Raw genomic sequence first — 27958 nt, 5'->3', positions numbered from 1 at the left:
GGTTAATGATGGCTACTATTTTGTAAGGCCCAATAAACCTAGGACCCAGTTTCCAAGAGGGAACCTTCAATTTAATATTCCTAGTAGACAACCACACATAGTCATTCACTCCTAGGTCCGGACCTGGCGACCATTTTTTATCAGCCATGCATTTATATTTACCTCCCATATTTTTCAAATTAGCTTGCACTTTCTGCCATACAGATGAAAGACTACGAAAACCGTTCCTCTTCGGGAACCCCAGAACACCCCCCCTCTTTGAAAGTACAGAATTGGGGATGAAAACCATATGCACCAAGAAATGGTGACTTGCCAGTAGATTCCTGACGGCGATTATTTATGGCAAACTCGGCTAACAGTAAATATGATGACCACACCTCTTGGTTTTCAGACACAAAACATCTTAGATATGTCTCAAGGTTTTGGTTGGTAAGCTCAGTCTGTCCATTCGACTGAGGATGGAAAGCTGAGGAAAAGGACAAGTGTACCCCCAAACGGGAACAAAAAGCTTTCCAAAATTTAGAAATAAACTGGGTTCCCCGATCCGAAACAACATCGGAAGGGACCCCGTGAAGCTTCACGATTTCACTGATGAATACCTGTGCAAGAAACCTTGGCATTATGTAGTGCGGGTAACGCAATGAAGTGTACCATTTTGCTAAACCTGTCCACTACTACCAAGATAACTGTTTTACCCGCAGACAACGGTAAGTCAGTGATAAAATCCATTGACAGATGTGTCCATGGCCTATTGGGATGACAAGTGGCAATAAAGACCCTGCAGGACGTGTATGAGAGACCTTCGCGCGCGCACAAGTAGAACAAGAAGACACAAAATCCATTGAATCCTGACGCAACCTTGGCCACCAAAAACGACGAGACAATAGCTCCAAGGTTGCTTTACTACCCGGGTGCCCATCAGGTGCCGAATTATGATGTTCCTTTAATAATTCGAGACGCTGGTTCAACGGTACAAACAATTTCTCTGAGGGGCAAGAGACCGGGGCGTCCCCCTGGGCCTCTAACACCTTCCCCTCCAGAACAGAGTGTACCGCAGAGACAACCACTCCTCTTTGTAGAATGGGTACCGGATCACTCACATTACCCCCTCCAGGGAAACAACGAGATAATGCATCTGCCTTGGTATTTTTTGCCCCAGGACGATAGGTAATATAACAAAGTTAAACCTGGTAAAAAATAGCGACCACCTAGCTTGTCTAGGGGTGAGACGCTTAGCTGATTCGAGGTACAGAAGGTTTTTATGGTCCGTAATCACAGTGACGGGGTGGATTGCCCCCTCTAAAAAGTGACGCCATTCTTCAAACGCTAGTTTAATAGCTAATTGTTCCCTATTGCCAATATCATAGTTCTTCTCTGCTGCAGATAGTTTTTTAGAAAAGAAAGCACAAGGACGCCATTTGCCAGGAGACGGACCCTGAGACAGTACAGCCCCCACTCCCACCTCTGCCGCATCTACTTCAACAATAAAAGGCTGGGAGACATCAGGTTGGATTAGTACAGGTGCCGAGGTAAACCTCTCTTTTAGAGAGGAAAAAGCAGTTTTAGCGGCGTCAGACCATTTAGAAAAATCAGTCCCCTTCCTAGTCATGTCAGTAAGGGGTTTTACAATCACCGAATAATTTTTAATGAATTTTCTATAGAAATTTGCGAAGCCCAAGAACCGTTGCAGTGCTTTAAGTTTCTCAGGAAGATCCCAATCTAAAATTGCCTGGACCTTCCTAGGATCCATACGGAAACCTGAAGCAGATAATAAATACCCTAGGAACTGTATTTCCTGAACGGCGAAGACACACTTTTCAATTTTAGCATATAATTTATTCGTCCGTAGGACCTGCAGTACCTGTCTGACATGCACCTCATGTGTTTTCAGATCCGACGAATAAATTAAAATATCATCTAGGTATATCACCACAAACCTGCCGATAAGATGACTAAAAATGTCATTAACGAAATGTTGGAAGACAGCAGGAGCATTGGTCAGACCGAAAGGCATGACTAGATTTTCATAATGCCCCTCAGGGGTGTTAAAAGCTGTCTTCCACTCATCCCCTTCCTTGATACGAATCAGATTGTAGGCCCCCCTAAGATCAAGTTTGGAGAACCACCTAGCACCCGCAATCTGATTAAACAGGTCAGGAATGAGAGGAAGAGGGTATGGGTCTCGGATGGTTATCCGGTTTAATTCGCGAAAATCTAGGCAAGGGCGCAGGCCCCCATCTTTCTTTTTAACGAAGAAAAACCCTGCAGCCACGGGTGAAGAAGAGGGTCTGATGTGTCCCTTAGCCAGACTCTCGGAGATATAATCTTTCATGGCTTGTCTCTCCGGACCCGAAAGATTATATAACCTGGTGTTGGGTAATTTTGCACCGGGAATCAGGTTAACCGGGCAATCATAAGGACGGTGAGGTGGTAACTTCTGACAACCCTTTTCAGAAAAAACATCCTCAAAGTCCGAAACAAATGTGGGTAGGGTAGCTATGGAGGCAACTAAGCAATTGCTATTTAAGCAATTTTCTCTGCAATGCTCACTCCACTCCAATATCTCCCTGGCCTGCCAATCCACCACTGGATTGTGCGCTACCAACCAGGGAAGACCCAATACCACAGGAGTGGGAAGGCCCTCCAGAACATAACATGAAAGCCACTCGTTATGGTGGTCCCCTACCCGAAGGTGTAAGTTATGGACAATGTGAGTGAGGTTTCTCTGAGACAGAGGAGCAGAATCAATAGCGAATATGGGAATAGGTCTCTGTAGCGTACAGAGAGACAAACCCATAGTGTGGGCAAAATGGGCATCTATCAAATTTACTCCTGCTCCACTGTCTAGAAAAAAAGAAATAGTCTCCGTCTTAACGCCAAAAACAACAACCGCTGGCAACACAAATTGCGATGTTCGTATGGAGGAAACGTATACCCCCCGGCTGACATCCTCCACACAGCCTGGGGTTAGTAGTTTTCCGACGGTCTTTTGTTTTTGAGGAAGGAAGGACAGACATTAATAAAATGACCCCTCTCTACACAGAAAAAACCAACCCCACGCCTACGGTGAGCATCAGGAGGACGGACCTGACGAGTAGTTCCTCCTAGCTGCATAGGCTCGTCTAAGTCCGTACAGACTAACTGCTGCTTGGGAGGGGTTACCAATTGCTCCGGTTTTTTCAATCTGTCCCTAAGACGTCTATCTATTCTGATAGCAAGGGACATAACCGCATCAAGGGAAAAGGGAGTCTCATACAGCGCAAGCGCATCCTTAATCCTTTCGGATAACCCAGAGCAGAACTGACTCCTGAGAGCCGGGTCGTTCCACTGGGTATCCGTAGCCCACCTACGGAACTCTGAGCAATACTCCTCTGCTGGCCGCTCTCCCTGTAGGAGTCTCCGTAATTTTGATTCAGCCAGTGCGACTCGGTCAGGGTCGTCATATATGAGACCCAAGGCCCCAAAAAATTCATCCACTGACCGGAGAGCCTGGGAATCAGCGGGTAAAGAGAACGCCCAGGATTGCGGGTCCCCCTGAAGCAGGGAAATAACAATCCCCACCCGTTGTTCTTCATTACCAGAGGAGTAAGGGCGCAGCTTAAAATATAATTTACAGGCCTCACGGAACGTCACAAATTTGTCCCTTCCCCCAGAAAATCTGTCAGGAAGAGCAACCTTGGGTTCCGCAACAACCTGGTTACCTGTAGCAACCGCTGGGCTTGCGGTCTGTTGTAATTGCTGCTGTTGCTGGAGGACCGACGCCTTCAATCCTGACACCTCCAAAGACAGGCCTTGAAGTTGCTTTGACAAAGCAGCAATTGGATCCATACTGGATTCTAAGTAGGTAGAAAGAATTTTTTTTTATTTTTTTTACCTACACAAAATAAGGGCCAGATATAATGTAATGACCGGCGTCACACAAAGGGAGGGAAATGGGAAGGCCCTGTCCAAGGGAGAGGGAAAGGTAGTGACCCCTGACTCACCTTGCGGCTGGCACCTGACTGCCCTGACGTCCCTAGACGGGTTCCTCACCCGTACACCGATCACGTGCCTAAACCCTGGCTTTCCCTAAGATGAGTGCTATGTAGTGAACGGGGCGGTGGGACCACTAGTCCACACCACTGACACTAAAGGGAAACACCAAGGAGAGGACAGACAATACAGACAAACATATAATCCCAGGTGGGCGACAACAGCAGACCACCAAGGCCCAACAGGGATCCGGAGGGTAACGTTCTGGAACAACAACCAGGGAACACAGTTACACAGCTGCAGTGGGTCAGTATAGAAGTCCAGGAAGCTCTATATCTGGCAACCAGAGAAGTGAGAGATGGGAATATAAGGAGGTTGAGAGTGCTGGACAAGAAACAGCTGAGGAGAAGGAGCTACGGATCCCTGAGTGAGCCAAAAAGGGTTGCAAGGCAAACCCAGAAAGCTACCATAAAGAAACAGCACAATCTTTCTACATAGAGCGCGCAGCCACCCCTGACCCCTGACCTACATACACAGGTGAATCCAATTATGAGAAAGAGTATTTAAGGGGGTCAATTGCAAGTTCCCCTCCCCTTTTAATTTTCTCTGAAGAGTAGCAACATGGGGGTCTCAAAACAACTCTCAAATGACCTGAAGGCAAAGATTGTTCACCATCATGGTTTAGGGGAAGGATACAGAAAGCTGTCTCAGAGATTTCAGCTGTCTGTTTCCACAGTTAGGAACATATTGAGGAAATGGAAGACCACAGGCTCAGTTCAAGTTAAGGCTCGAAGTGGCAGACCAAGAAAAATCTCGGATAGACAGAAGCGACGAATGGTGAGAACAGTCAGAGTCAACCCACAGACCAGCACCAAAGACCTACAACATCATCTTGCTGCAGATGGAGTCACTGTGCATCGTTCAACCATTCGGCGCACTTTACACAAGGAGATGCTGTATGCGAGAGTGATGAAACTAAAATTTAGTTATTTGGCCATAACAAGGGGCGTTATGCATGGAGGAAAAAGAACACAGCATTCCAAGAAAAACACCTGCTACCTACAGTAAAATATGGTGGTGGTTCCATCATGCTGTGGGGCTGTGTGGCCAGTGCAGGGACTGGGAATCTTGTCAAAGTTGAGGGACGCATGGATTCCACTCAGTATCAGCAGATTCTGGAGACCAATGTCAAGGAATCAGTGACAAAGCTGAAGCTGCGCCGGGGCTGGATCTTTCAACAAGACAACGACCCTAAACACTGCTCAAAATCCACTAAGGCATTTATGCAGAGGAACAAGTACAACGTTCTGGAATGGCCATCTCAGTCCCCAGACCTGAATATAATTGAAAATCTGTGGTGTGACTTAAAGAGAGCTGTCCATGCTCGGAAGCCATCAAACCTGAATGAACTAAAGATGTTTTGTAAAGAGGAATGGTCCAAAATACCTTCAACCAGAATCCAGACTCTTATTGGAACCTGCAGGAAGCGTTTAGAGGCTGTAATTTCTGCAAAAGGAGGATCTACTAAATATTGATTTCATTTCTTTTTTGTGGTGCCCAAATTTATGCACCTGCCTAATTTTGTTTAAACAATTATAGCACACTTTCTGTAAATCCAATAAACTTAATTTCACTTCTCAAATACTGTGTGTGTCTCCTATATGATATATTTAACTGACATTTTGTATCGTAACAACCAACGATTTATACAGGAAAATCATGACGATTAACAAGGTTGCCCAAACTTTCGCATCCCACTGTATATATACACAGTACAGACCAAAAGTTTGGACACACCTCATTCAAAGAGTTTTCTTTATTTTCATGACTAAGAAGGCATCAAAACTATGAATTAACACATGTGGAATTATATACATAACAAACAAGTGTGAAACAACTAAAAATATGTCATATTCTAGGTTCTTCAAAGTAGCCACCTTTTGCTTGGATTGCACACTCTTGGCATTCTCTTGATGAGCTTCAAGAGGTAGTCCCCTGAAATGGTCTTCCAACAGTCTTGAAGGAGTTCCCAGAGATGCTTAGCACTTGTTGGCCCTTTTGCCTTCACTCTGCGGTCCAGCTCACCCCAAACCATCTCGATTGGGTTCAGGTCGGTGACTGTGGAGGCCAGGGCATCTGGCTCAGCACCCCATCACTCTACTTCATGGTCAAATAGCCCTTACTTTCAAAGTTTTCCCAATTTTTCGGCTGACTGACTGACCTTCATTTCTTAAAGTAATGATAGCCACTCGTTTTTCTTTACTTAGCTGCTTTTTTCTTGCCATAATACAAATTCTAACAGTCTATTTAGTAGGACTATCAGCTGTGTATCCACCTGACTTCTCAACGCAACTGATGGTCCCAACCCCATTTATAAGGCAAGAAATCCCACTTATTAAACCTGACAGGGCACAGCTGTGAAGTGAAAACCATTTCAGGGGACTACCTCTTGAAGCTCATCAAGAGAATGCCAAGAGTGTGCAAAGCAGTAATCAAAGCAAAAGGTGGCTACTTTGAAGAACCTAGAATATGACATATTTTCAGTTGTTTCACACTTGTTTGTTATGTATATAATTCCACATGTGTTAATTCATAGTTTTGATGCCTTCAGTGTGAATCTACAATTTTCATAGTCATGAAAATAAAGAAAACTCTTTGAATGAGAAGGTGTGTCCAAAATTTTGGTCTGTACTGTATATGTATGTATATATATATATATATATATATAATTACACATTAAGCCCGTTAGAATAACGGGCGCTAGAACAGTAGTGCATAAACATTAGTAGGAACAGTAGATCTTAAATGTCAAGGGAACTTTTTGTATCGAATAACTCGATTAAATTGATTAATCGTTTCAGCCCTAGTATAGTGTAACCCTTAGTCCTCTGTATGATCTCTGGACAATGCCCTCCATACATAAACCATACTGGAAAATAGACCTCTCAGATAACAATTGGCACACAGCGCTCCACACGCTGCCCACATCGGTCTGCTCTCAGTTTCCATATCGGGCACATCGAGTCTGGAGAAGAAAACTGCAGTAACGCAGCCTGCCATGTGCTGATTCCTCCAAGCCGGAAGGCAGCAGGACTGGCAAAGTTTAGCAGCAGCTCTCGCATCCTCTTTTTGCCTGTGAACAGTCACGACCCATACATTATCAGCGCTACACACACACCATGCTCCAGTCATCGGCAGCACCCAGCCGTCCTCTGCCTGTCAGAGCATTGAAGCCAATGAGGAACTGTCACGGCCATGGCTATGACCGTGACTCCTCAACCGCATGCGGTTGTCAGCGGTTTAGTTTGATTGTCAATCACAGGTGAGGGCTGTGGTATTTGCCTCACCTGTGGTTGCCGCTGGCAACGGTATGTATGTGGCAGCATAGCTCTCTGAGCTGTATTGTGGCAGCTTGCTATGTTGTGCATGCGGTTGCACCTAGCAATCTTTCTGTTAGGTGTGTGTGTGTATGTATGTCTGTGTACACTCTGTGTTATGTGTGGTGTGCACTTACATCTTCCCCTCACTGTGGTTGCCCGTGGCAACGTTTGGTCGTTGTTGTACATGTGGTGGCAGTGTCCCGGCCTTCGGGCTGACTCCCTGGACATGAGTGCCACCCATGTCGTTGCCTGCGGCAACAGCCACAGTGTATGTGTTGTTTGGACACTTTTCCTTTTTAGTGTGTGTTTCCCTTCTTTTGGTGCTGGAAGGGTTAACTCCCTTCCCAGTGTGTGTGTGTGTCTCACTGGGTGTGTCCGACTGTGGGGTGTGGCTTCTTGGCCTATAAAGCCTCACTGCTTTTCCAGGTCTGCAGGTTGCTTCAGCCATGCTTAGCTGAAAGCAGCCTCCTGTCTTTACTACCTGCCAGTGAGAGCCACCCCTGTGGTCATAACCATAATGTCACATTAAGTTTATTTCTAGTTATGTGTGATGTCTGTTTGATGTTTTCATGTGATTTTGTGCAGCTATGGATCTGGGTCCCTGTGTGGGGATGCGTTTGTGATCTGCACCCTGCTTACACAGGGATCCAGTCAGCAAGGCTGTGGCAGGTAGGTGGAACTCTTTGTTCACCTGCCATATCCATAGAGCTGTTTATGTTTCCCCTTTTCCAGCAGCTTGGCCATTGAGACTCCTGGTCCTCCGTGCCTAGGAGGAGTGGGTTGTCTTACTCAGCTCCTAGTCTAGGGCCATCTTGAGGGCTAGCAGGGACTTCAAGGTTCCGGAGCATGAGCCCTCCTACCATCAAGGTCGGCTCATGTAGCTAGGAGTCAAGGTCAGGTTAGGGATGCGTTTAGGAGGTGACCTGCTCCCTAATCCTGTCTTCCTGGCCAAGCAGCTATAACATCATCTGGCTTCACACGGCTGAGGATTTCCCCCATCCTCAGCCGTGACAGGAACCAGCTTTCCTCGTCCCGGGTGTGGAAGTGTCCCCGGCTCTTCTGCCGGGATCAGTTCCCTTCCCCTCTCAGTCACGGTCCCCGGCTGCTGGCAGGGTCCTCGGCCGCTGCCTCCAGTGCACAGCCCGGATCATTGATCACAAGTCATGCAGTAGAATAAGCCTTTAGCTGTGAGGCTTGGCTACACACGGGGGTTAGTGTCACACAGCCAGAGGCAGACTTCACCAGGAGGGGGCTGAAAGATATAGATGGCCTTGCGGTTTGCCCGGCGGTCATTTCGAGGCGATTCGCCGAACATGCGAACATATGGCGATGTCCGCCGGCACCATATTCTTTTGCATCGCGCCGGACTTTGACCATGACACATCCATCAGGTGGTACAGGACAGCCAATTGAGATGTTTCAGCACATGGACATACCCCCTACCCTATAAATAAACCCGATCTGGCCATCAATTAACATTCAGTCTTTTGCCAGTGTAGGGAGAGGTTGCTGTGTGGAGCAGGGACAGACTATTAGGGACATCAAATGCTAGCTAATAGGGCCACAAAAGTGCTTTTAAGGACTGATATAGGTGGGCTATATATAGGTGTGACTTACTGAGGGATGTTATATACTTATAATATACTTTTTAACATAGAAAGTATATTATAGTGCATTTGTATTGTGCAGCAGTTGTGTGCGGTTCTGCTGCGATACTGCAGCTATACAGAGGGGAAAATGCTATTGGAATAACTAATTGCAACTGGTGTGATATACCAGTTGCCCCCCCAAAAAACGGATTGAGGCAGGGGTGTGATATACTTATAATATAATTTCTATATAGTGCATTTGTATTGTGTAGCAGTTGTGTGCGGTTCTGCAATGATACTGCAGCTATATAGAGGGACAAACGCTATTGGAACAACTAATTGCAACTGGTGTGATATACCAGTTGCCGCCCCAAAAAAACGGATTGAGGCAGGGGTGTGATATGCCAATAATATAATTTCTATATAGAGCATTTCTATTGTGCAGCAGTTATGTGCGGTTCTGCTGAGATACCTCAGCTATACAGAGGGACAAACGCTATTGGAACAGCTAATTGCAACTGGTGTGAAATACCAGTTGCCCCAAAAAAACTGATTAAGGAGTTAAATATACCTGCTTCCAGAAAATAATCATTAAGGGGTTCTATATACCTGCTGCCACAAATACTGCTCTTCTATAGGGACTTTGTCACAGGGTCATTTTAAAAATGACGGGCAGAGGAAAAGGCAGGCCATTCCGCATGTGTGGTAGGGGTCGGGCAGGTGCTACAGTCTGGAGCCTAAGTGGGAAGTTGGAGAAGGTGCGTGCAATTACGTCAGCAGACGCACCAGAGTTGGTTGAGTGGCTCACTCAGCCTTCCGCTTCTGAACCCTCCTTATCATCTGTATCTGCACCCTCCTCACTCTCTGCTGTGTGCACCCCTAAAGACACCACCACCACTATAGCCCCTCCACTCGAGTCAGAGAAATAATTTTCCCATCCATTTCCAGACCTTACCGATGTGCAGCCATTCTTGGCATCAGATGAGGAAGAGGAGGTAGCAACGGCCGTCACCCAGCAGTCTGGAGACAGTACCCAGATCATCCCAAGGAGGGTAGTCCCCCCTGTTGCTGCCTACTCCGAGATATCTAATGTCAGTGGTGGTGAAGGTGACAATGATGACGTGTCGATGGACGTCACGTGGCTGCCCACAAGTGATGAAGAGGAGGGGAGTTCAGAGGGAGAGACAGAGCAGCAGCTAGGGAGGAGAAGGAGGAGAAGCAGGCAGAACTCGCAGTGCACAGGAGGCAAAAAGCTCTAGAGCGAGCAAGCCACCATGCACGGTCACATCTTGCGCTCCCAGCACGCCGACACATGGCTCCGCAGTGTGGGCTTTTTCTAATGTGTCATCTGCTGACAATAGTGTTGCCATCTGCAGCCTGTGCTGTCAATGCATAAGTCACGGTAATCCCAACACTCACCTAGGGACGACCGCCTTAAGAAGGCACCTGACCTCCTATCACCGAGCCCAGTGGGAGAAACGCCGTCAGAACCCACAAAGCCATCCTCCTGGCGCGCCACGTCCTGCTTCTTCTCCTTCTCCTCCCATTTGTCCTCCACTGCACCTTTCATCGTGCCGTTGTCGCATTCATCTGGCAAAAGGCAGGCTTCCGTGGCCCAAATGTTCGAACGTAAAAAGTTGATTACGCCGGATAACCCTCTTGCCTAACTGCTGACTGCTGGCTTGTCTGAACTGCTAGCCCTCCAACTACTGCCATATAAACTGGTGGACTCGGAGGCCTTTTGAAAATTTGTGGCCATTGCCACACCGCAATGGAAGGTCCCCGGAAGGAAATATTTCTCCCAGAAGGGCATCACAGAGCTATATGTCTATGTTCAGCGGCAAGTGAATGTATCTCTGGCACACAGTGTCGGTGCCAAGATACATCTGACCACAGACATGTGGTCTAGCAAACACAGGCAGGGAGGGTACATAACTTTTATTGCCCACTGGGTAAACCCCAAATCCACACGTGGCAACCGTGTGGATTTGGTGTTACCGCCACAGATTGCATGCAGACCTGCCTCTTCTTCTCCTCCTCCTACTCCATCCTCAGTATCCTCCTCGGCTGACTCCTCCTTTTCCACTGCTAACGCCTCTTCCGCTGCACCCCCCCCCAGCTCACTAGAACCTATTCGACGTGCCAGGTGACTCGTTGCCATGCTGTGCTGCGGCTGTTGTGCCTGGAAGCCAATAGCCACACCGGTCCTGCACTCCTTTCAGCTCTGCGGTCACAGGCCGATCAGTGGCTAACCCCGCTCAATTTGACAGTTGGTAAAGTGGTGTGTGACAACGGTGCCAATCTGCTGAGTGCGCTGAAACAGGGCAAAATGACACACGTGCCGTGCATGGCACACGTCCTGAACTTAGTCGTGCAGCGATTCGTTGCCAAATACCCCAGGGTCCAGGAAGTCTTGTGGCAGGCCAGTAAAATCTCTGGCCATTTTAGAAGATCTTACACGGCCATGGCTCGCCTTGCTGATGTTCAGCGGTGACACCACCTGCTCGTCAGATGTCTGATTTGTGACAGCGCTGGAACTCCACCTTGTATATGCTTGATAGGCTGCTCCAGCAGCAACGTGCCGTTAATGACTACCTGTACGAACTCTGCAGCAGGACAGGTTCTGGGAGCTTGGTTTCTTTTCACCGCGCCAGTGGCTGCTCATGCGTGTTGCATGCAGATCATTTGATGAGATCACCAAACTGGTCAGTCGCAGCCAGGGCACCATCAGTGACATCGTACCTTACACCTTCTTTCTGGAACGTGCATTTCATTGTGTCACTGATCAAGCCATCGAGGAGCAGGAGCTGGAAGATGAGGAAGTCGCAATGCTGAATGAATTCCCAGGGGGCTACTCCATCTGAGACAAGTCAGCAGAAGTCTGAAAAGGAGTCAGAGGAGGATGGTGGCTAGGGGAAGAGGAGGAGGAGGAGCAAGAAGAGCAGCCTTTGAGGGGGACTTTAAACTTTTCGGGGTTCCCTGGTGTTGTCCGTGGCTGTGAGGACAACATTCTCCTGGGCGATGAGCAGGAGCCAGGGTGCTTCACCGCTTCCAATTTAGTGCAAATGGACTACCGTATAAAAAGCATAAAAGGCAAGGACCAGTACTGGGTGGCAACGTACATAGACCCCCAGTACAAACACAAAATGGCAGACAAACTGGCATCACAAAGTGCTGTCAGAATGCAGCATTTCCAGGCCTTTCTGCCGAGAGATGCTGCATTCTGCTGTTGCATGCGCTGGCAGAGGAATTTCCACCCACAGCAAAATAGGTGCGGGTAACAATCATACCGTGCCTGCTAGAAGAGGGTGTTTTGAAGATGTGTTGGTCACTTCGATTATGAGATCATGCTTGCAGCCAACCCATCGACAGCCGCCCTCCGGATCCAGCCTCAGGGAACGCCTAGACTGACAGGTGTCCGACTACATCCGGTTAACGACTGATGTGGACGCTCTGAGAAGCGAGGAACCCCTTGGCTACTGGTCGTGCAGGCTTGACCTATGGCTAGAGCTGGCACAATTTGCCATGGATCTCTTGGCTTGCCCCTCGCCCCGAAAGGATGTTCAGCGCAGCAGGGGAGATTGTGACCGATAAGCGCACGACAGTGTGGACTACCTCACATTTCTAAAAATGAATGAGGCATGGATCTCAGGAGAATTCAATAGCTGTGATGACCACGTGTAATTGAATTTCCTCATGCCAGCCCACACATATCTGCCACCACCCATAACAAAGAATTGTCCTATGGATATAAAGCGGCATAAAATGCCTTTTCTGTCAGGTGAATGCCTACTCCAGTGGCCTACAGTAAAATTGTTATCCAGTTACTGTCTAATATACCTCTAGCCACATAATCACTTGTTCTTTTCTGTCACGTGAATGCCTAATTTTTGGGGCCTGTACTGGCCTACAGTAAAATTATTATCCAGTGACCGCCTAATGTACCTTCAGCCACATAATCACTTGTTCTTTTCTGTCAGGTGAATGCCTAATATTTGGGGCCTGTACTCCACTGGCCTACAGTAAAATTGTTATCCAGTGACCGCCTAATGTACCTCCAGCAACATAATCGCTTGTTCTTTTCTGTCAGGTGAATGCCAAATTTTTGGGGCCTGTACTCCCGTGGCCTAAAATAAAAAATGTTTAGGCTTCAGCAGGGCACATTTTTGAGAGTTTCCCTTTAAGACACATAAAAATGGCCCCTGATTAAAATACATATTTTTTGTGGGAATTTATACCATTGATCCCCCTCTGGTATGTCACTGTCCATGTTGTGGGACTATTTGTGCACTTCTAGTAAGTATTTGATGGCTGCAAATATGACCTGAAGGTTTTTTTAGGTTTGCCTGCCATTAAAGTCAATGGGGTTCGCCGCGAATGCGCGGGTCTCGAATATTTGATCGCAAACGCGTTCGTGAATCGTCCCGGCCGATGTTCCTCCATCACTATATATTAGCTATCTAACTATCTATCTAATGTAATGAGTGGAAAGTACAGAGCACAGCAATGACACTGCTGTCTCTCTCAGAACTGCAAAAAAACTGTAGAAAATGGCTGCTGGGGAGGTTCTTATATAATAAGGGGTAGGCAACTTTCCTTTTGGTTGCTAGGGATGTTGCTAAGCTCAGACAAAGACATTGCAGCCTTCTCATTGGCCTATAAGCAAGAAGCAGGGAGGGATCATGGGTTCAGATGGAAATAAAATCTAGAATATTTGAAAATACGAATATACATCACTGTATTCTAATTATTTGTGAGTTCTCGAAGTGCCAATATTTGCGATTAATATTCACGATTCGTATATTCGCGCCCAACACTAATTGTTACCGTCTAGTGAATGCTGTAAATAATAAATCCGTAAAACAATGGCAGAATTGGATTTTTTCCAATTTCATCCATTTTTTTTTTTTTCAGTTTCCCAATTTCCAGTGGAATATTAGGGCCAGTTTCAGATGAGCGAGTTCACTGTGAGAGACACGTTTGGGAGCATGATTTCCCATCCTGAATTCTGGTCCTGTGACAGCACTTCAAGGCATTATATTGATTTATAATGCTGTGTGTCCCTGTCCAACATCATCTCTAGTGAAGCGTACTGACATAATGCCGCCAGTACAAATTATTACATTTGATTTTGGGCGTGGACACACAGCGTTACAAGGGTATCGCTACATGGCGATTTTGGGCGCGACACATTTCTTACACCCAAGTATCGCAGTGTAGCAGGGCAGCCATAGGAGTGAATGGGGTTGCATGACTGTGACATGCAATTCGCAAAACATCCAGCAGTGTCGTGTTTTTTAACCCCTTATTGACCACCCATACGTGTCTTTACGGCGGTCACTAAGGGGCCTTGGGCTGGAGCGCCACCTTTTTATGGCGGCACTTCAGCCCAAGTTAGCGATAAAATCAATCGCTGTAGCTCCGTGCCCACAGCTACCGGAGGTAGCTGAGGGCTCGGGGAAGTGATCAGAGACCGTGACAAGCGGTCTCAGATCACGTGATCGCCGTGATACACTTTATCACGGCGATCACAGAAAATGCCGGTGCAGCGATCGGGTCCCCCAGTGCTTCAAGTCCTAAGCTGGGTCCCGATCCTCACCCCCCATCCCCCCTTACACTCAAGGAAGATGGCGGCGGCGGCCAGGCGCATGCGCAGACTGAAACCCGGCCGCCGCTCACAGTAAGGTCTCTCTCCTCAGGAGTGGAGAGAGAAGTTCAAATGATGTCCCAATCAGGTCCCCCAGCACCCCGATCTGGGCAATATGGCCCTCAGATGTGTTTAAATAAAGTTATTAGGGCACCCCCCCCCCCCACATCTAATAAAAAAAATGTCGCAGACATGTGCACTTGTTACTGTGCTGAAGATCTGCCTTCAGCACAGTAACCATCAGGGACCGATAATAATGGTCCCTGATCATGTGGTCTCCATGATAAACCTATCATGGAGATCACATCCATTATATTTACAAAACAGAGCCAGGATAGGGGCTGTGCTTCCCTCTCCCCTCAGCGCAGTTGTTCTGTGAGGAGAGAGAGATCAGACTTCTGTCCTGGCTCTGTGATTACATACAGTGAAAAAAAAATGAAAAAAATCACATTATAAACTGTCCGTCAGTAACTGGCGGTCAGTGGGTGTCCGTGATTAGGCGTCCGTCATTAGACGTCTATTAGTGACAGTCAATTATCTTTATTAGGGACCCTGTGTCCGTCTGTTACTGGCGGTCAGTGGGTGTCAGTCAGTCGGTGGGTGTCAGTGAGTTGGTGGGTGTCAGTCAGTCAGTTGGTGGGTGTCACTCCGTCAGTCGGTGGGTGTCAGTCCGTCAGTGGGTGTCAGTCATTTGCCGTCCATTACCAGTCTATTAGGGACGGTCAGTTATTTTAATTTCTTTCTGAGCTGTACAGAGAAAAAAATGGCTCAGAGATTATTTAGTGCAGAGCAGGCATACGAATTTCTCTGCTCTGACCACTCTGAATCTGGCACCGCTTCAGAGGCGGAAATATTTTCAGATAGCGGGGACTCTGATTCCATCCCCAGACCCCATAGCCCTATGGTGGTAGAAGTCGCCACCTCCTCTCATTCTCCACCCAGCGGTCCCGACCCTTCTGCTACGTGGGTTCCTGCCATTTCATTTTCTCCCCAATTACCCCAATTTTTATCCACTCCACAAATTAATGTGGATGTCGGCAATTTTACCCCTTATGATTTTTTTGATTTATTTGTGGATGATAACGTCCTTGAGTTAATTGTGCAGCAAACTAATTTGTACGCCACACAGTTTGCTGTACAAAAGCCCACGTCTAATTATGTAAGACGGTGGACCCCCACAAGTGTCCCTGAAATAAAAAAAAATTTGGGGCTTACCCTGGACATGGGCATTCTAAAAAAAAACTCTGTCCGATCCTATTGGGCTGCGAGTACTGTCCACTCAACCCCTGTGTTTGCAGCAGTTATGTCCCGTAACCGCTATGAAGTCGGTTCATGCATTTTTCTGACAATTCCCAAGTCCCCCCCATAACTGACCCAGCCTTCAACCGCCTAAATAAATTGAGACCCCTTATTTCCCTCCTTACAGATTTATTCTTGAAATTAGATACCCCTGAAAAAAAATTATCCGTTGATGAGTCCCTTTTTAGTTTTAAAGGCTGCCTCTCCTTCCGTCAATATATTCCCTCCAAGCGTGCCAGATATGGGATAAAATTGTATAAGGTGTGCGAGAGCAGGACAGGCTACACCTGTGGTCTGTCTATTTATGAGGGCAAAGACTCCCAACTTAACCCCCCAGGCTGCCCCGAAAATATTGGAACATCAGGCAAAATTGTGTGGGATTTATTGGCGCCATTCCTGCACAAAGGGTACCATGTGTACACAGAGAATTTTTATACCAGTATACCCCTTTATAAATCCCTCCATGCTGCAAACACAGGGGCATGTGGGACAGTCCGCAAAAATAGAGTTGGATACCCACAACCGCTGGTCTCCAAACATTTGGAGAAAGGAACATCCTTCGCCCTCGCAAGTGACCAGCTGCTTGCCGTGAAGTGGAAGGACAGGATGGATGTCTACATGCTGACCACCTTGCATGCAGACACCATAGTGGCAGTTAGGGAGAGGGGGGCTACGGCGGACAAGCACAAACCAGTCTGTGTGTCAGACTACAATAAATTCACGGGAGGTGTAGACCTCTCAGACCAGGCGCTTCATCCCTACCTGGTGAAGCGAAAAAACAGGGCCTGGTATAAAAAGGTAGCAATCTACCTCATCCAAAAGTCCCAGGGAAACCTCAACTTCCTCGAGTACCAGGAGAAGGTGGTTGAGAGTCTCCTGTTTGAGTCCCCCGCACCTGGGCAAGCCTTCGAATCGGAGGACGTTCGAAGGCTTTCAGAACGCCATTTCCCTCACCCCGTCCCTGCCACTACCAGCAAAACGTATCTACAGAAAAGATGCCGGGTGTGTAGCAAACATGGAAGGAGAAGGAACACCCGGATTTACTGCTCCAGTTGCCCATCACAACCAGGCCTCTGTAATTACCCCTGTTTTGAAACGTACCATACGGTTGCGAATTATTAATTTTATTTAATACCAAAAAGAACGGGGGATGGGGGGGGGGAAAGTTTGAGGAATTCAATTTATTCTCATTTTCTGTTTAGTTTGTGAGCTTTCCAGGGAGGGAGGGATCCCTTTGGCATGGGTCGTGGAGCAAATTTTTTTTTTAAGACATTGGAACTAATTTTACCTTTTCTGATTTGGAGTGTACATCTTCATTTTCATGCGCTCTGTAGAAAAAAATCTGTCTTTAAATTGACACTTTTGTAGTAATTTCTACAAAAAACTAGGGGGTCGAAATGCTCACTACACCCCTAGATGAATACCTTAGGGGGTCTAGTTTTTAAAAATGGGGTCCATTATGGGGGTTTTCTATTGTTTTGGCAGCTCAACGCCATTACAAGTGTGCAATGGGCCCTGAACCATTTTCAAGCAAATTTTGTGTTCTGAAAACAACTGGGTGTTCCTTTATGTTTGGGCCCTGCCGTTTGTCAAGACATAAGATTAGGGCCACAATGGGGGTATTTCTGAAGACAGGAGAAACGGGGTGATACATTTTGGAGTGTACATCTTCATTTTCATATGCTCTGTAGAAAAAAATCTGTCTTTAAATTGACACTTTTTTGTGTAAAAAATTAAAATTACTTTTTTTTTTCACCTTCTTAGCATTAATTTATTTAAAAAAACTAGTGGGTCAAAAAACTCATTAAACCCATAGATAAATACGTTAAGGGGCCTAGTTTTTAAAATGGGTTCACTTTTGAGGGGTTCTATTATTCTGACACTTATAAGCCTCTGCAAACTTGGCTTGTTGCAGGAAAAAATATGTACTTCAGAAATTTTAAAATTTATGTTAAAATGTTGTCTCCTAAATAAAAATAAAAAAGTAAAAAAAATTGTAAGTGCAGCCAAAATAAAGTAAAGATGTGGAAATATATTTCTGATAAAAATATTGAATAGTATTTATGTATGTATATTAAATATTGCAGTTGAAAATAGGAAAATGTGCCAATTTTACAAATTTTCATAAATTTTCACTTTTTTAACCACCTCCGGACCGCCTAACGCAGGATTGCGTTCCGGAGGTGGCAGCGCTGCGCAGAGTCACGCATATACGCGTCATCTCGCGAGACGCGAGATTTCGCTCCAAGCAGGCCCGCGCATGCGCATCGCGGGCCGGCAAAATTCAAAGAACAAGTTCGTCACCAGCCTGCCAGCAACGATCATTGGCTGGCAGGCTGGCGATTTTCAAAAAATCCAATCCAAAGTCATATAACAGATCATATTAGTAAATATGATCTGTTATATGGCTTGTCTGCTCCTGTGCTGGTCCTTTTCGTCGGTTGGATCCAGCACAGGAGCAGACTGAACTGTGAGTACACCAAACACTACACCTTAGCCCCAGATCACCCACCTGCACCCCAATTAACCCTTTGATCACCCCTTTGATCGCCCCTGTCAATCACTAGTGAAAGGAAAAAAAGTGATCAGTGTAAACTGTCACTTTTTTTTTTTCACTGGTATTGGCTGTTAGGTTTTAGGGATAGTTTAGGCCCCTTGGTTAGGTAGTTAGCGTCAGTTAGCGCCCACCCCACCGCACCGCAGTCACTTTTATTCGCTGTTTAGCGTATCGCTAATCAGCATTTGTACTTTTATAGTATCTGTAAGTGATCAAAACTGATCACGGTCAGATCTATAATAGTATTAGTGTCACCTTAGCTCGCCCTCCACCCAAAACGCAGTGTTTGCCCGATCAGGCCTGATCGGTCGCCCACACGTGCGTTCACCCACGCCCGCCCCACCGCAGTGACAAAAAATTATTATTTTTTGATCACTGCACATTCATTTTACACGCACTGCGGCGATAAAAAAATCAGTTTTGATATTTTTTATCAACCGCAGCAGCCTCCGGTACTTCGCTAGCCTCCCCTTTGTAAGACAGGTTTGCTTTTTTTCTTGGGTAGTCTCAGGGAATACCCCTAAATTTAATAGTCCAAAATGTCAAACAGGGGGTATTCTTCTGAAGAGGCCTACAGGATTCTGACCCAGTCGGATGAGGAGTGGGAACCCTCATCTGACGAATCTAGCGGGTCAGAATATGAACCTGTGGAAAGCAGTGGCTCTCTGACCCAAAGTTCGGACGAGGAGGTGGAGGTCCCTGGCAGCACCAGGCGTACCCGGCCCCATGTCGCTAGACCACAGGTTACGCAGGATCCGCTTCAAGAGCAGCAGAGTGGGGCTGTCGCTGCCGGATCACGTGGTGAGGCATACACCAGCAGCGCAGCCCTTCCTGGACCTAGTACCAGCACTGCCGTACAACCTGGTGAAGTAGCGAGCACCAGAAGGGCAGTTGAAGCTGGTACGGTGGCACGTGCAATAGTTACCCCGTCGCAGCCACCGCAAAGACGGGCCCGTAGAGCCCCTAGAGTCCCTGAGGTGCTGGCAAATCCTGATTGGCAGTCACCAACTTCAGCCGCACCAGTAGTTCCCCCTTTCACCGCCCAGTCTGGAGTTCGGGTTGAGACGGCTCAAATCGGTTCGGCCCTGGGATTTTTTGAGCTGTTCTTGACTGCGGAGCTCTTGGACTTAGTCGTGGCAGAGACCAACCAGTATGCCACACAATTTATAACCGCTAACCCGGGAAGCTATTATGCCCAGCCTTTCCGGTGGAAACCAGTCCAAGTTTCCGAGCTTAAAATTTTTTTGGGCCTTCTCCTCAACATGGGCCTGACAAAAAAGCATGAATTGCGGTCATATTGGTCAACGCACCCAATTCATCACATGCCCATGTTCTCTGCTGCTATGTCCAGGACACGATTTGAGACCATCCTACGTTTTCTGCATTTTAGCGACAATACCACCTCCCGTCCCAGAGGCCACCCTGCTTTTGACCGGCTCCACAAAATTCGGCCCCTCATAGACCATTTCAACCTGAAATTTGCAGATTTGTATACCCCTGAGCAAAACATCTGCGTAGACGAGTCCCTAATACATTTTACCGGGCGCCTTGGCTTCAAACAATACATCCCAAGCAAGCGTGCCCGGTATGGGGTCAAATTGTATAAGCTCTGTGAAAGGGCCACAGGCTATACCCACAAATTTCGGATCTATGAGGGAAAAGATCAGACCCTGGAGCCGGTCGGTTGCCCTGACTACCTGGGGAGCAGTGGGAAGACAGTCTGGGACTTGGTGTCACCCTTATTCGGCAAGGGGTACCATCTTTATGTGGACAATTTCTACACAAGTGTGGCCCTCTTTAGGCATTTGTTTCTAGAACGGATTTGCGCCTGTGGCACCATGCGAACTAGTCGCGTGGGCTTCCCCCAACGGCTTGTAACCACCCGTCTTGCAAGGGGGCAGAGGGCTGCCTTGTGTAACGAAGAACTGCTCGCGGTGAAATGGAGAGACAAGCGTGACGTTTACATGCTCTCCTCCATTCACGCAGACACGACAATCCAAATTGAGCGAGCAACCCGTGTCATTGAAAAGCCCCTCTGTGTCCACGACTATAATGCGCTCATGGGAGGGGTGGACTTCAATGACCAGATGTTGTCTCCGTATTTAGTTTCCCGCAGAACCAGACGCTGGTATAAGAAGGTGTCTGTATATTTAATTCAATTGGCGCTCTACAATAGTTTTGTTCTCTACAGTAAGGCTGGGAGAACAGGATCCTTCCTCAAATTCCAGGAAGAGATCATCGAGAACCTCCTTTACCCAGGAGGTTCCGTGGCCCCATCCACCAGTGTAGTTAGCCGTCTACACGAGCGACATTTCCCCAGTGTCGTTCCTGGTACCTCAACCCAACCGTCACCCCGAAAAAGATGTCGTGTCTGTAGCAGGAGTGGAATAAGGCGTGACACCCGCTATTTCTGTCCTGACTGTGCTGACCACCCTGCCCTATGCTATGGAGAGTGTTTCCGGAAGTACCACACACAGGTACACTTAGCATAGGGATCACATCTCACCAGGACAGGCACACAGGGCTATTAGGGCCCATTCACTCACAGCTGCTGCAAACCTCTCCTTTCACCTGGGATAAAGTGCATAATGTACTTCGCCACATCTTTGGGCGATTTGCGCTTTGCACATTGTCCCATGGGGAAGGAGAGGTTTGTTCTATAAAAGGTAAAAAAAACTAAACAAAAAAAAAAATACCGGTAAGTAAAAAAGTTAAATGTTCAGTTAAAAAAGTTTAAAAAAAGTTTCTATGTTCTGTTCAACAGTTAATAAAGTTATTGCTTTGCGGCCTGGTTTTTTCTTTTTTGTTTTGTTTTTTTTACCTTTCAGGTGGACCAACCGATCGACTAGCTGCAGCACTGATGTGCATTCGGACAGAAGCATTGCGCTGCTGTCAGATTACACGCAAGTCGGTGTATGCGGCGCTGCAAGACGAGATTTCTCCTCTGCAGTAAAAGATACGTTTGCCGAGGCATATGAGCTGAGGAGGTGGCGGTGTTCATATACTTTGGCAAACACTTTGTATATATAAAAAAAAAAATCCCGGCAATGATTTATTCATCCACATCGATTGATGTGAATGGAGAAATCTGGTTTGCCAGGGCATACGAGCTGAAGTGGGTATGGATGTTGGGCGGAGCTCCTATGTCCTGGCAGACGCCTTTCCCCTCCTTTTTCTTTTTTTGGCAGAGATTTTTTCATCCACATTGATCGATGCGAATGAAGAAATCTGTGCCGTTCATTTTTTTCTTTCAGCCCAGAGGCTGAACGGAAAAAAAAAATCTCATTACCCGTATGCTCAATATAAGGAGAATAGCAGAAACTCCTAATGCTGGGCATACATGTAATGATTGCGGAGACCCTCAAATGCCAGGGCAGTACAAACACCCCACAAATAACACCATTTTGGAAAGAAGACACCCCAAGGTATTCGCTGAGGGGCATATTGAGTCCATGAAAGATTGAAATTTTTGTCCCAAGTTAGCGGAAAGGGAGACTTTGTGAGAACAAAATCAAGAAAATCAATTTCCGCTAACTTGTGCCAAATTTTTTTTTTTTCAATGAACTCGCCATGCCCCTCATTGAATACCTTGGGGTGTCTTCTTTCCAAAATGGGGTCACATGTGGGGTATTTATACTGCCCTGGCATTTTAGGGGCCCCAAAGCGTGAGAAGAAGTCTGGTATCCAAATGTCTAAAAATGCCCTCCTAAAAGGAATTTGGGCACCTTTGCCCACCTAGGCTGCAAAAAAGTGTCACACATGTGGTATCTCCGTATTCAGCAGAAGTTGGGGAATATGTTTAGGGGTGTCATTTTACATATACCCATGCTGGGTGAGATAAATATCTTGGTCAAATGCCAACTTTGTATAAAAAAAATGGGAAAAGTTGTCTTTTGCCAAGATATTTCTCTCACCCAGCATGGGTATATGTAAAAAGACACCCCAAAACACATTCCCCACCTTCTCCTGAGTACGGAGATACCAGATGTGTGACACTTTTTTGCAGCCTAGGTGGGCAAAGGGGCCCACATTCCAAAGAGCACCTTTCGGATTTCACAGGTCATTTACCTACTTACCAGACATTAGGGCCCCTGGAAAATGCCAGGGCAGTATAACTACCCCACAAGTGACCCCATTTTGGAAAGAAGACACCCCAAGGTATTCCGTGAGGGGCATGGCAAGTTCCTAGAATTTTTTATTTTTTGTCACAAGTTAGTGGAAAATGATGATTTTTTTTTTTTTTTTTTTTTTTCATACAAAGTCTCATATTCCACTAACTTGTGACAAAAAATAAAAATTTCCATGAACTCACTATGCCTATCAGCGAATACCTTGGGGTCTCTTCTTTCCAAAATGGGGTCACTTGTGGGGTAGTTATACTGCCCTGGCATTCTAGGGGCCCAAATGTGTGGTAAGGAGTTTGAAATCAAATTCAGTAAAAAATGACCTATGAAATCCAAAAGGTGCTCTTTGGAATGTGGGCCCCTTTGCCCACCTAGGCTGCAAAAAAGTGTCACACATCTGGTATCCCCGTACTCAGGAGAAGTTGAGGAATGTGTTTTGGGGTGTCTTTTTACATATACCCATGCTGGGTGAGATAAATATCTTGGTCAAATGCCAACTTTGTATAAAAAAATGGGAAAAGTTGTCTTTTGCCAAGATATTTCTCTCACCCAGCATGGGTATATGTAAAATGACACCCCAAAACACATTCCCCACCTTCTCCTGAGTACGGAGATACCAGATGTGTGACACTTTTTTGCAGCCTAGGTGGGCAAAGGGGCCCATATTCCAAAGAGCACCTTTCGGATTTGACAGGTCATTTTTTTCAGAATTTGATTTCAAACTCCTTACCACACATTTGGGCCCCTAGAATGCCAGGGCAGTATAACTACCCCACAAGTGACCCCATTTTGGAAAGAAGACACCCCAAGGTATTCCGTGAGGGGCATGGCAAGTTCCTAGAATTTTTTATTTTTTGTCACAAGTTAGTGGAAAATGATGATTTTTTTTTTTTTTTTTTTTTCATACAAAGTCTCATATTCCACTAACTTGTGACAAAAAATAAAAATTTCCATGAACTCACTATGCCCATCAGCGAATACCTTGGGGTGTCTTCTTTCCAAAATGGGGTCACTTGTGGGGTAGTTATACTGCCCTGGCATTCTAGGGGCCCAAATGTGTGGTAAGGAGTTTGAAATCAAATTCTGAAAAAAATGACCTGTCAAATCCGAAAGGTGCTCTTTGGAATATGGGCCCCTTTGCCCACCTAGGCTGCAAAAAAGTGTCACACATCTGGTATCTCCGTACTCAGGAGAAGGTGGGGAATGTGTTTTGGGGTGTCATTTTACATATACCCATGCTGGGTGAGAGAAATATCTTGGCAAAAGACAACTTTTCCCATTTTTTTATACAAAGTTGGCATTTGACCAAGATATTTATCTCACCCAGCATGGGTATATGTAAAAAGACACCCCAAAACACATTCCTCAACTTCTCCTGAGTACGGGGATACCAGATGTGTGACACTTTTTTGCAGCCTAGGTGGGCAAAGGGGCCCACATTCCAAAGAGCACCTTTTGGATTTCATAGGTCATTTTTTACTGAATTTGATTTCAAACTCCTTACCACACATTTGGGCCCCTAGAATGCCAGGGCAGTATAACTACCCCACAAGTGACCCCATTTTGGAAAGAAGAGACCCCAAGGTATTCGCTGATGGGCATAGTGAGTTCATGGAAGTTTTTATTTTTTGTCACAAGTTAGTGGAATATGAGACTTTGTATGAAAAAAAAAAAAAAAATCATAATTTTTCACTAACTTGTGACAAAAAATAAAAAATTCTAGGAACTCGCCATGCCCCTCACGGAATACCTTGGGGTGTCTTCTTTCCAAAATGGGGTCACTTGTGGGGTAGTTATACTGCCCTGTCATTCTAGGGGCCCAAATGTGTGGTAAGGAGTTTGAAATCAAATTCTGAAAAAAATGACCTGTCAAATCCGAAAGGTGCTCTTTGGAATATGGGCCCCTTTGCCCACCTAGGCTGCAAAAAAGTGTCACACATCTGGTATCTCCGTACTCAGGAGAAGGTGGGGAATGTGTTTTGGGGTGTCATTTTATATATACCCATGCTGGGTGAGATAAATATCTTGGTGAAATGCCAACTTTGTATAAAAAAATGGGAAAAGTTGTCTTTTGCCAAGATATTTCTCTCACCCAGCATGGGTATATATAAAATGACACCCCAAAACACATTCCCCACCTTCTCCTGAGTACGGAGATACCAGATGTGTGACACTTTTTTGCAGCCTAGGTGGGCAAAGGGGCCCATATTCCAAAGAGCACCTTTCGGATTTGACAGGTCATTTTTTTCAGAATTTGATTTCAAACTCCTTACCACACATTTGGGCCCCTAGAATGCCAGGGCAGTATAACTACCCCACAAGTGACCCCATTTTGGAAAGAAGAGACCCCAAGGTATTTCGTTATGGGCATAGTGAGTTCATAGAAGTTTTTATTTTTTGTCACAAGTTAGTGGAATATGAGACTTTGTAAGAAAAAAAAAAAAAAAAAAAAATCATCATTTTCCGCTAACTTGTGACAAAAAATAAAAAGTTCTATGAACTCACTATGCCCATCAGCGAATACCTTAGGGTGTGTACTTTCCGAAATGGGGTCATTTGTGGGGTGTTTGTACTGTCTGGGCATTGCAGAACCTCAGGAAACATGACAGGTGCTCAGAAAGTCAGAGCTGCTTCAAAAAGCGGAAATTCACATTTTTGTACCATAGTTTGTAAACGCTATAACTTTTACCCAAACCATTTTTTTTTTACCCAAACATTTTTTTTTTATCAAAGACATGTAGAACTATAAATTTAGAGCAAAATTTCTATATGGATCTCGTTTTTTTTTGCAAAATTTTACAACTGAAAGTGAAAAATGTCATTTTTTTGCAAAAAAATCGTTAAATTTCGATTAATAACAAAAAAAGTAAAAATGTCAGCAGCAATGAAATACCACCAAATGAAAGCTCTATTAGTGAGAAGAAAAGGAGGTAAAATTCATTTGGGTGGTAAGTTGCATGACCGAGCAATAAACGGTGAAAGTAGTGTAGGTCAGAAGTGTAAAAAGTGGCCTGGTCTTTCAGGGTGTTTAAGCACTGGGGGCTGAGGTGGTTAATAAAGATACGCATATTTTATCGGTAGAATTTTACCACCTAAGTAAAGTACAATATGTGACGAGAAAACAATGTCAGAATTACTTTGATGTGCAAAACCGTTACAAAGTTATTCTAAGCTAAAATTACACATGTCAGATTTCCAAAATTTGGCTTGGTGAGTAAGGCCCAAACAGGCTTGGTCACTAAGGGGTTAAGATACGTGTACAGTGACAGATGTGCGAGACGCACAGCAATCCCATTCATACCTATTGCTGCCCAGCTACACTGCGATACTTGGGAGCGAGACACGTGTCGTGTCAAAAATTGCTGTGTAGCTGTACCCTTAATCATTATAATGCTGTGAGGTTCCGTTACAAGAGCACAGCTCAGGATGGGAAGTCACACTCTCACAGGGAGTATGTTTCCCCCAGTGAAAAAAAGATGCCATTAAAAGTACTTGTCTCGCAAAAAGCAAGCCATCAAATGGTTATGTAAACTAAGAAGTAAAAAAAGTCATAACTCTTGGAATGCACGGGGGAAAAAAGAAGAAAGAAAAAATGAACATTGTTTACAGTGCCAAGGGATTAAGCATTATTTATATTGTACTTTTTTGTAGAACTAGAAATAATGCTTTGTTTTGTTGTTCATTCTATTCTCATCAGGTGGGCAGTAGAAGAGTTGTGCAGTATGGTGCCGGGATCATGTTCATCTTAGGAACAATCGGCAAATTTACTGCTCTATTTGCATCTGTTCCAGACCCCATACTCGGTGGAATGTTCTGTGCTTTGTTTGGTAAGAGTGGATATATTATTATTATTATAAATAATTACATTGTATGGAAGGTGAATTTACAGGAAGGAAAAAGAAAAACAATCTCAGGGTCATAAAAACCACTATTATGGCAAACATCATTCTACACTAAGACAGTAAAGAAAACTGGCTTAGCCCATAGCAACCAGTCTGATTCCACCAGCTCCTTTGGGAAATGCAATGTGGAATCTGATTGGTTATTATAGACAATGAAGCAAGATTTATGTTACACCTGTTTTGATAAATCTCCTCCATACAGTATTCAAGAAAATATGATGTTTAACGATTGCATCCTGTTGATACCAGACATTTACATCACTTATGAGCCTGGTAGAAATAGAAATATAGAAATTGACCAAATAACTATAAATAACTACAACCCCATAATATGAATTATTGTAAAACAAAAATACATGAACCAAATTTGAAGAGACACTGGGGTTGGCACAGCATTTATTGAAATAAAAAATATGTAACGTTAAAATGGGAAGTCCTTGCATACCATTATCCCACTATGGGCCAATTCACACTATTGTAGGCGGTCCATGCCCGTATTGAACACCACAAACAGCGAGTCCGCAATACATGGGCACCAGCCATGTGAATCCCCTTCACGGATGTGGAGCAATTGACTTGAATGGGTCTGAAAGATACAGCGAGGTGCGGAACAGAAGCACAGATCAGAAGCCCATGGAAGCACTGCAAATGATAAGAGATGTCCTCTCATTTACCATATTTTGCAGATCTCGTACAATGGCACAGGGCACACACGGTCATGTGAATGAGCCCTATAATTGTGAACATGTGGTAACCTGGACCCTCCCAGTATAGACTGTACAACTTTCTGTGACAAATAGACAAATGAGGCGAAAAAACTCTATACAAAACTGAAATAAAAGAGAAGAAGAGCAGCTTGCGGCAAAAGAAGGCCCAATTTCTGTGTGGGCTACTTACATGCACTAGTCACTAGCCTAAACTTTTGATCTCAGCACCCCAGGAGAACTGGGAAAGTAAAAGCCACAAAACACCCAAACACCCTTAAAGGGGTTATCCAGGAATTTGATATTGATTTTCTATTCTCAGAATAGGCTGTCAATGTCAGATCAGTGGTACAACTCCCGGCACCCCCACTTATCAGAACTGATAAACTTTCTTAATATATTATCTAAAAGCCTTATCTGCAGTCCCTGGTGCTTCCTCTATACACAATTACCTTGCATAGATATTTATTTTAACCCTTTAACCCTATATGATATGTAAATGTGCATCATATTGGATTATGGGGTTGAAAGGAATATACATCTTTAACCCCTTCCCACCCTGTGCTGTATATATATATGGGGCAGCAGTGAGGACATTAACACAAACCCATGTATGTGTGTGGCATTTGTATGGCACGGGCTCAGGAGCTGAGTCTGCACAATATGCAGCAGGCAAGGCTGTAATAGGTTGGCTCTCACTGCAATGGCTGGGGCAGAACTAGTTCCTGTCTCTGCAAATTAACCCCTTCAGTGCTGCAGTCTATAGTAACTGTAACAATAAGGA

General features: G+C 45.5%; 1 protein-coding gene across 2 annotated transcripts in view; it reads left to right on the top strand.

The window, feature by feature from the left end:
- SLC23A1 (solute carrier family 23 member 1) overlaps window positions 1–27958 on the top strand; it is a 434941-nt gene that overhangs the window by 367598 nt on the left and 39385 nt on the right. For both annotated transcript variants that reach the window (XM_040442715.1, XM_040442724.1), the window contains exon 11: window positions 26266–26395. In XM_040442715.1, the coding sequence (XP_040298649.1) occupies window positions 26266–26395 (130 nt within the window). The remainder of the gene's footprint in view (window positions 1–26265; window positions 26396–27958) is intronic.

This window comes from Bufo bufo, chromosome 1 (genome assembly GCF_905171765.1).
Source record: "Bufo bufo chromosome 1, aBufBuf1.1, whole genome shotgun sequence".
Taxonomy (NCBI): Eukaryota; Metazoa; Chordata; class Amphibia; order Anura; family Bufonidae; genus Bufo; species Bufo bufo.
This window is presented reverse-complemented; position numbering and strand designations above follow the sequence as displayed.